The following is an 8773-nucleotide window of genomic DNA, read 5'->3' as shown; positions in this document are numbered from 1 at the left end:
CAATTTTCAAACATTCAAATTTTATTGACTTTCATGATTGCAACAAATGAATCAATTTAGTGTATGTTTTGAAAACATGAAAATCACGGTGGGACAGAAGCTATACATACCAGCTTCTGAAAATCACGATGAAAAAGGCCTTAGACGTGCGGCAGCGGTGGCCCGCCGTGTTACCAAACATAGGCTTAGAAACAACCGTGTCATATCTCAAATCAAATGCAATCAACAATCCATTTGGTCAAAAGGTATCAAAAAATCAACATCATTCATATCAGATCAAACAATTCATTTATATCATAAACTACACAAATAAACTATCAAGGTTTCAAATTTAATCAATTGTCAAAATCCCAACGATAACAAATCCATTTCTCAAACTCAACTACTAGAAACAACCTCATCCTCCAACCCTTTCCTCTTAACATACTCATTCAAAATAGCAATCCTAGCCGTTTCAAAAGCAAAATAACCCAAAGCAGAAAAACAAGCACTATGAAGAACCCTAGGACCCATTCCACGCGTAAAACCAACCCACCCTTCTTCCTTCAAAATCTCCCTAATCGTAGACGAAACCCCTCCATACATAACCGCCGCAACCTTCCCAACCGCCTCATTACGCGCCTGCGTCATCAACCTCGTCTTCACCACATCCAACGGCGTCGTAATCGACGCCGATATCGCACCCGCCAACGCCCCACAAATCACACTCTGAATCGGTTCCAAATGATTTTTTTTCGTCTCTCTCATAACCGCTAGTTTCAAATACTCAAAAGAAGAATAACTTAACACACCAGCAGGTAAATTTCTCAACAACGTAGCTGAATAACCGGCGTATAAACCCATTACACCGTCGTTTTGAAGAATTTTAATCAAAACTTCATAAGATCTACCTTTCGCACCTGCTTGCATTCTCTGTGTTATCAACTCTTTCGGTACCATTATCGCAGACGACAAAACATTTCCTAAAGCACCAGCAGCAGGAGGAATCAAAATTTTCGGAAAATTTTCTTGTTTAGAGAGAAACGACTTACCGAACTCGCAAGTTCCGAAGTACACGGCTGAGGAAGCGGTGGATCCGACGACAACAGCGGAGAAGCCGCGGTAAAACCCTAGAATTCCGTTTGTGGAGAATGTTTGGGAAACTGCGTCGAGGGTATTTTTGTAAATCTGCGAAGCGCCTTTGGTTTGCATCTTGGTTTTGATTGTGTCGAGAGGGTGGAGACAAGCGTAAGTGAATGCGCCGGCGATTCCGCCGCCGGCTGCGCCGATGAATGCACGTTCGAAGACAGTTAGGTTTTTTAAGAGGGTTTGGGACTTTGGACCGGGTTTGAACCGGGGTTGGGTTGGGTTGGAGATTGAGGCGAAGGGGTTGGTGGTGGTGTGGGTGAGAGTGAGGGTTGTGAAGTGGTTGATGAGGCCATTGAAGTCGTTGAGTGAGGTTGAGAGTTCGGTGGGATTTGGAGATGGGAGACCGAGAGAAGATGAAATCCTGGCTTCCATGGAAGACATGAGATGAGTTAGTGCGGAAGTGGTGACACGAATGCGCGAGAAATTAAACTACCATCATCTTTTCGTTTTTTGTCTCATTATCACTCGAAGAAATAATAATAATAATAATAATAATAATAATAATAATAATAATAATAATAATAATAATAATAATAATAATAATAATAATTTTTAGAACCATAAATTAGGTGTATGTTGATGACAAAGAATTTTGAATCGGCGGTGTTAATATTTGATACAACGGCGCGGTCAGGATCCATAAAATTAGCATTTCAATATCTAAGTCAATTCATAATTTAAGATGAGTGTAGTAAAAAGTTGATATCAGAAAGTGTACCTTGTGTTTCGTGTAAAATGACTTTATACTGTGTGTCGTTTGAAATGAATTGACAATAATATGGACCTTAACTTTTGGGGCATTTGGCCGGTCCAAAACAGTTGCCCCCAAGGCTTGTCGAGCGTTATTGAGTCGGGAAAGTCTTTAGTAGTCATGGTCGGCATTCGAGGGTGTTGTTTGCTTCGAACCAGAAGTGGAAACGCTTTGAGACATTTGTAAAAGTAGTGGGGCAAGTGCATTAAATGTTTTCTCATCATCGAAGCATTTCGCCCATTTCTCCGATCGCACCTTTCTCCAGGTGCATGGCCCTAGGGGTTTAGGTTAGGACATGATTTTCCTACCTATGGTGCTTGAGTTCTCTGGCCATTTGCTACTTTTGATGAGACGGTTGACTTGATACCTTCCATCTTCTGCCTGACTTTGATCTAGATAGTTGATTATCGACTAACTCCCTTATAAAAGGCAGGCTTTTCCTCCAAGGTACCTTTTTGCTTTCATGCTGCTCCTCGTTCATTTCTTCATCCTGGGTCTGACTACTAGTTCTCTTGTTCAAGCGTTTGATTATTTTGTTGCTTATTTGTCTATGATATCGTCTTCTCTTCTCTTCTCCTTTACAAGTATGTCATTGTCTTTTTCTGCATATTACCAAGGTCAACTTATGGGAGGTGTAACACCCCGATAAAAATAAGATAATTATTTAAAATAAGTTAATAATATATTTATTAATTCAATTAAATAATTGGATTATTATTATTGGAATTATTATTATTGGAATATAATGTTGGAATTAGTAAAAAGAGTCCCATTTGGCAAAAAGAGGTTTTCACGTGAAAACAGAGAAACGACTCTAAAGTGGAAAAAGGGCAAAGAGCCAGAGAACAAGGGTTGAAGAGAGGAAGAGCTCGAAGCTAAAGGATTGCCGGATTAACTCAGGTAAGGGGGGTTTATCGTCGTTTAATGGGTATTATGGGTTAACATGTAATGGGTAGTGATAAACCATTGATTTGACTCTGATTAGAATGATGTATACTGAAATTCGTGAAATATTGGATGAACGAAATATGGGTTATAATTGAAGGAAATTCGTAGGAATTAGATGTAATAAAGTTAGAATTGCGAAATCGAATAGAGTATGATCTGTGTTAGACAATATGATTGAATGTGGTGTAAAAATTGGAATGTGGAAGGTTGGATCTGAGAATCTCGTAGCAGAGAAAACCATAGCAGATCTGGAATTCTGGTTTCTGGTCATACGCGTATGGCACTAGGCAATACGCGTATGAGATGGCCTGGTACACGTATGGCACTAGGCAATACGCGTATGGATGAGGAAGATGATGTTTTGAACGTGGTTTTGTCTCTGTTGGTACGCGTATGAGGAAGTGGTACGCGTAGCCTACGCATATGAGGCAGACAATACGCGTATGTGATTGGCTGAGAAATGGGCCATACGCGTATGGGACTAGGCAATACACGTATGGGCAGAATTGTGATTTTTCTGAGCTGTTGTTGTGCAGTTTTGGTCATTGCAGCTGGGTGATGTAATTTAGCTGATGTATGATATAGTAGGGATCATTTCCCGTTGTTTTGAGCAGTGTAGGTATTAGTAGAGTGTGCTAATACTGTGATTATTAATTGGCATGACATGATATGATTTTTGTGATAACATGCTGATGATGTATGATGGTATGCATAATACTGTGAATGTATCTGTTCTGTATGCAATTGTGAATGGACTGTTTATGGCTTAGAGTGTGAGCATATGTCTATTTTGAATTGTTGTTGATGTTTGCATGCTAGGTGATTTAGCATGTATATTATGGCCTTTATGGTGGTAGCTAATTCCCATGGTGAGGAATTAGTGAGTGAGTTGTTGTGGATTATTGTTGATGTTTGCATGCTAGGTGATTAGCGTGCATATCATAGCCCTTGGGGTGGTAGCTAATTCCCATGGTGAGGAATTAGTGAGTGAGTCACTAGGTCTCAAATGAGTGGGACTAGTGAGCTTGGTAGCCGTATCTGGATTTGATCGGTGAGGTTGAACTATATGTTCACGAATAGTCGGTACCGCATGCATGGAGTCTCATTGCATAATGTATGTATGGCGTATAATATGAATGGATGTATTCTAATATTATACGTGTGTTGTGAGTTTATGTTGAGTATGACTATGATATTGAGTTGATGTTGCTGTTGCTGAATGTGTGATCTGATTAGGGTGATGAGATGTGTTAATTTACTTAGCATTACATGATATTTTATAATGCTTATTATATCGATCGAGGAACTCACCCTTACAACTATATTTCAGGTAACGAGCAGTGATTGAGTAGAAGCTAGTCCTTGGAGTCTAGCGTAGTTCCTTAGTGGGTCATGCTCTGGTAGATGTAACATCGGGACGGGATGTTTTACTTGTTTTTCATTGTTGATTGTTGAACAAGTTTACATGTAATGTGTTACATGTTTTGCATTGTTGTTAGATTTTATCCGCTGCGAATTATGAAAATGTTTTATTTTGATTAAATAAATGAGCATGACAGGATATTTTGATGATTGGTGTGAAGTGTCAAGTGTGACACCCTTAATTGCATATCTACTCTGATTTATGTTTTGTTGATTTAATTAAATATTGGGGTATTTTAGAAGGGTGTTACATTAGTGGTATCAGAGCATAGTCGGTCGAGTCGAGTCGTAATTATTCTGTTTCCCTGTACGTGATAGGTGTTGTGTAACCCTATCAGTACTTATTGTTTTAGCTTGTTGGGTTTTCAGAATAGAGATGGCTGGAAGAGGTAGAGACGATGTTGCGATTGCTGAGGCTCTAGGTATGCTAGCTGGAGTACTTGGAGGGAATCCGAATGTTGTGGGAATGGGAGCTGCTCGTCAACTGAGTGAGTTCCAGAAGAATAATCCTCCAATGTTCAAGGGAGCATACGATCCAGATGGTGCTCAGAAGTGGTTGAAAGAGATTGAGAGGATCTTCCGAGTGACTGAGTGTGCCGATAACCAGAAGGTCAGGTTCGGTACGCATATGCTGTCAGAGGAAGCAGATGATTGGTGGGTTGCTACCCGCACTGAGTTGGAAGCTGCTGGAAGTACTGAAATCACGTGGGCGGTGTTCAGAGAGAGATTCCTGAGAAAGTACTTTCCAGAGGATGTCAGAGGAAAGAAAGAGATAGAGTTCTTAGAATTGAAGCAGGGCAACCGGTCTGTTACTGAGTATGCTGCTAAGTTCACAGAGCTGTCGAAGTATTACACTCCCTATAACGAGGCTACTGGGGAATTTTCAAAATGTGTGAAGTTTGAGAACGGGCTACGTCCCGAGATCAAGCAGGCTATTGGGTATCAGCGGATCAGAGTGTTTTCTGACTTGGTTGACTGTTGCAGGATTTTTGAACAGGATACCAAGGCCAGAGCGGAGAGCTATCAGTAGAGGGTTGATAGGAAAGGCAAGAATCAGAATGATCGTGGGAAACCGTATGCAGCTGGCAAAGGTTTCCAGAGGTAGAGTGGGATGAGGAGACCTAGTGGGGGAGACTCCAGTGCCCCTGCTAAGTGTTACAGATGTGGTCAGGCGGGACATCGTATCCATGAGTGTACCAGTAATGAGAAGAAGTGTTTTAAGTGTGGAAAAAGGGGTCACTTGGCTGCAGAGTGCCGATTGAAGACTGTGACTTGTTTCAACTGTGGAGAAGTGGGTCATATCAGTCCACAGTGTCCTAAGCCGAAGAAAGAGAACCAGTCGGGAGGCAAGGTTTTTGCTTTATCGGGTTCTGAGACTTCTGCAGATGATCGTTTGATCTGAGGTACGTGTTATATTAATGGCTTTCCTCTTGTAGCTATTATTGACACAGGAGCGACTCATTCCTTTATATCTTTGGATTGTGCTGTGAAACTTGAATTAGAGATATGTGAGATGCATGGTAGTATGTGATTGATACTCCTGCGAAGGGTTCAGTGACTACTACTTCAGTTTGTTTAAATTGTCCTTTGAGTATTTTTGGTAGAGACTTTGGGATGGACCTAGTGTGTCTTCCACTAGTGCAGATTGATGTTATCCTGGGTATGAACTGGTTGGTGTTTAACCGAGTTTATATCAACTGTTTTGATAAGACTGTGATCTTTCCCGAGATTGAGGAAGGAAAGAGTTTGTTTCTATCAGCAAGGCAGGTGAATGAGGCAGTAGCAGATGGGGCGGAGTTGTTTATGTTGTTAGCGACTTTGGAGGCGAAAGATAAACTGGTGATTTGCGACCTAGCCGTGGTGTGTGATTTTCCTGATGTGTTTCCTGAAGAAGTGAATGAATTACCACCAGAGCGTGAAGTTGAGTTCTCGATTGATTTGGTACCTGGTACTAGGCCGATATCGATGGCTCCGTACCGTATGTCTGCTGTTGAGTTAACTGAATTGAAGAGTCAGCTGGAAGATCTGTTGGATAAGAAATTTATTCGTCCGAGTGTGTCACCGTGGGGTGCACCAGTGTTATTAGTTAAGAAGAAAGAAGGTACTATGAGGTTGTGTGTGGACTACAGGCAACTGAATAAAGTGACGATCAAGAATCGGTATCCTTTGCCGAGGATTGATGATTTGATGGATCAGTTGGTTGGTGCGAGTGTGTTCAGCAAAATAGATTTGAGATCGGGGTATCATCAGATACGTGTGAAAACTAAGGATATTCAGAAGACTGCTTTCAGAACAAGGTATGGACATTATGAGTATTCTGTAATGCCTTTTGGTGTGACTAATGCGCCTGGGGTATTTATGGAGTATATGAATAGGATTTTCCATCCGTACCTAGACAAGTTTGTTGTGGTGTTTATTGACGATATTTTGGTGTATTCGAAATCTGAAGAAGAGCATGCTGAACATTTGAGAGTGGTTTTAGGAGTTCTACGAGAAAAGAAGTTATTTGCTAAACTGTCTAAGTGTGAATTTTGGTTAGAAGAGGTTAGTTTTCTTGGTCATGTGATTTCAAGAGGTGGTGTTGCTGTTGATCCTTCTAAGATAGAAGCGGTATCTAAGTGGGAAGCTCCGAAGTCAGTTTCTGAGATAAGGAGTTTTCTTGGACTTGCAGGTTATTATAGGAAATTTATTGAGGGATTTTCTAAGTTGGCATTACCGTTGACGATGTTGACTAGAAAGGGGCAAGCTTTTGTTTGGGACTCAAAATGTGAAGAAGGTTTCCAAGAGTTAAAGAGAAGGTTAACTACTGCTCCTGTTCTGATATTACCGAGTCCGTCGGAACCATTTGAGGTTTACTGTGATGCTTCATTGTTGGGTTTGGGTGGTGTTTTGATGCAGGATAAGCAGGTTGTAGCTTATGCTTCGAGACAACTGAAGGTTCATGAGAGGAACTATCCGACACACGATTTAGAGTTGGCAGCAGTGGTATTTGTTCTGAAGTTATGGAGGCATTACTTGTACGGGTCAAGATTTGAGGTTTTCAGTGACCATAAAAGTTTAAAGTATTTGTTTGATCAGAAAGAGCTGAATATGAGACAGAGGAGATGGTTAGAGTTTCTGAAGGATTATGACTTTGGTTTGAATTACCATCCGGGTAAAGCAAACGTAGTGGCTGATGCATTGAGTCGGAAATCATTGCATATGTCTATGTTAATGGTTAAGGAATTGGATTTAATTGAGCAGTTTAGAGACTTGAGTTTGGTGTGTGAGAGTACTCACAATAGTGTTAAGTTGGGGATGTTGAAGTTAACGAGTGGTATTCTGGATGAGATTAGAGAGGGTCAGAAATCCGATGTGCTTTTGGTTGATAAGTTGACTCTAGTGAATCAAGGTCAAGGTGGTGAATTCAGAGTTGATGAGAATGGTGTTTTAAAATTTGGTAATCGGGTGTGTATTCCGGATGTTACCGAACTTAAGAAGAGTATTCTTGAGGAAGGACATCGTAGTGGCCTGAGTATTCATCCTGGGGCTACGAAGATGTATCATGATTTGAAAAAGTTATTTTGGTGGCCGGGAATGAAAAGAGAAATTGCGAGTTTTGTTTATTCTTGTTTGACTTGTCAGAAGTCAAAGATTGAGCATCAGAAGCCGTCTGGGCTAATGCAACCGTTGGTTATTCTAGAGTGGAAGTGGGATAGTATCAGTATGGATTTTGTTTCTGGTTTACCGAGGACAATTAAGAATTTTGAAGCTATTTGGGTAATTGTTGACAGATTGACAAAATCGGCTCATTTCATTCCGATCAGAATGGATTATTCGTTAGAGAGATTAGCTGAATTGTATATTGAGAAAATTGTAAGTTTGCATGGTATTCCGTCGAGTATTGTTTCGGACAGAGATCCTAGATTTACATCGAAGTTCTGGGAAGGTTTGCAGAGGGCTTTGGGAACTAAGCTGAGATTGAGTTCTGCATATCATCCTCAGACTGATGGTCAGACTGAGAGGACGATTCAGTCACTGGAGGATCTGTTGAGGGCTTGTGTTTTGGAAAAGGGAGGTGCTTGGGATTGTTATTTACCTTTGATTGAGTTTACCTACAACAATAGTTTTCATTCGAGCATTGGTATGGCACCGTTTGAAGCTTTGTATGGTAGGAGATGTCGGACACCTTTATGTTGGTATGAGTCCGGTGAGAGTGTTGTGGTTGGACCGGAGATTGTTCAACAAACTACGGAAAAGATTAAGATGATTCAGGAGAAGATGAGGATTGCTCAGAGTCGTCAGAAGAGTTATCACGACAAGAGGAGGAAGTCACTTGAGTTTCAAGAGGGAGATCATGTGTTTCTTCGTGTTACTCCGATAACTGGGGTTGGTCGAGCTTTGAAGTCGAAGAAGTTGACACCTCGATTTATTGGTCCTTATCAGATTTTGGAGAGGATAGGGGAGGTAGCCTATCGTATCGCTTTACCGCCGTCACTTGCGAATTTGCATGAGGTTTTTCATGTGTCTCAGTTGAGGAGGTAC

General features: G+C 41.0%; 1 protein-coding gene across 1 annotated transcript; it reads right to left on the bottom strand.

Moving 5' to 3' along the window:
- Nucleotides 1–271: 271 nt before the first annotated feature.
- LOC127128631 (protein MITOFERRINLIKE 1, chloroplastic) lies at nt 272–1574 on the bottom strand. Its single transcript, XM_051058001.1, has one exon. The coding sequence runs from the start codon at nt 1507–1509 to the stop codon at nt 379–381; it is 1131 nt and encodes a 376-aa protein (XP_050913958.1). The 5' UTR covers nt 1510–1574; the 3' UTR covers nt 272–378.
- Nucleotides 1575–8773: the final 7199 nt, after the last annotated feature.

Source organism: Lathyrus oleraceus, chromosome 1 (assembly GCF_024323335.1).
Source record: "Lathyrus oleraceus cultivar Zhongwan6 chromosome 1, CAAS_Psat_ZW6_1.0, whole genome shotgun sequence".
Classification (NCBI taxonomy): domain Eukaryota; kingdom Viridiplantae; phylum Streptophyta; class Magnoliopsida; order Fabales; family Fabaceae; genus Lathyrus; species Lathyrus oleraceus.
The sequence above is the reverse complement of the archived record's forward strand: the minus strand, read 5'-3'. Positions and strand labels throughout refer to the sequence as shown.

Excerpts from the sequence above, each read along its gene's own strand:
- LOC127128631 (XM_051058001.1), bottom strand. The coding sequence starts at position 1,509 with ATGTCTTCCATGGAAGCCAGGATTTCATCTTCTCTCGGTCTCCCATCT.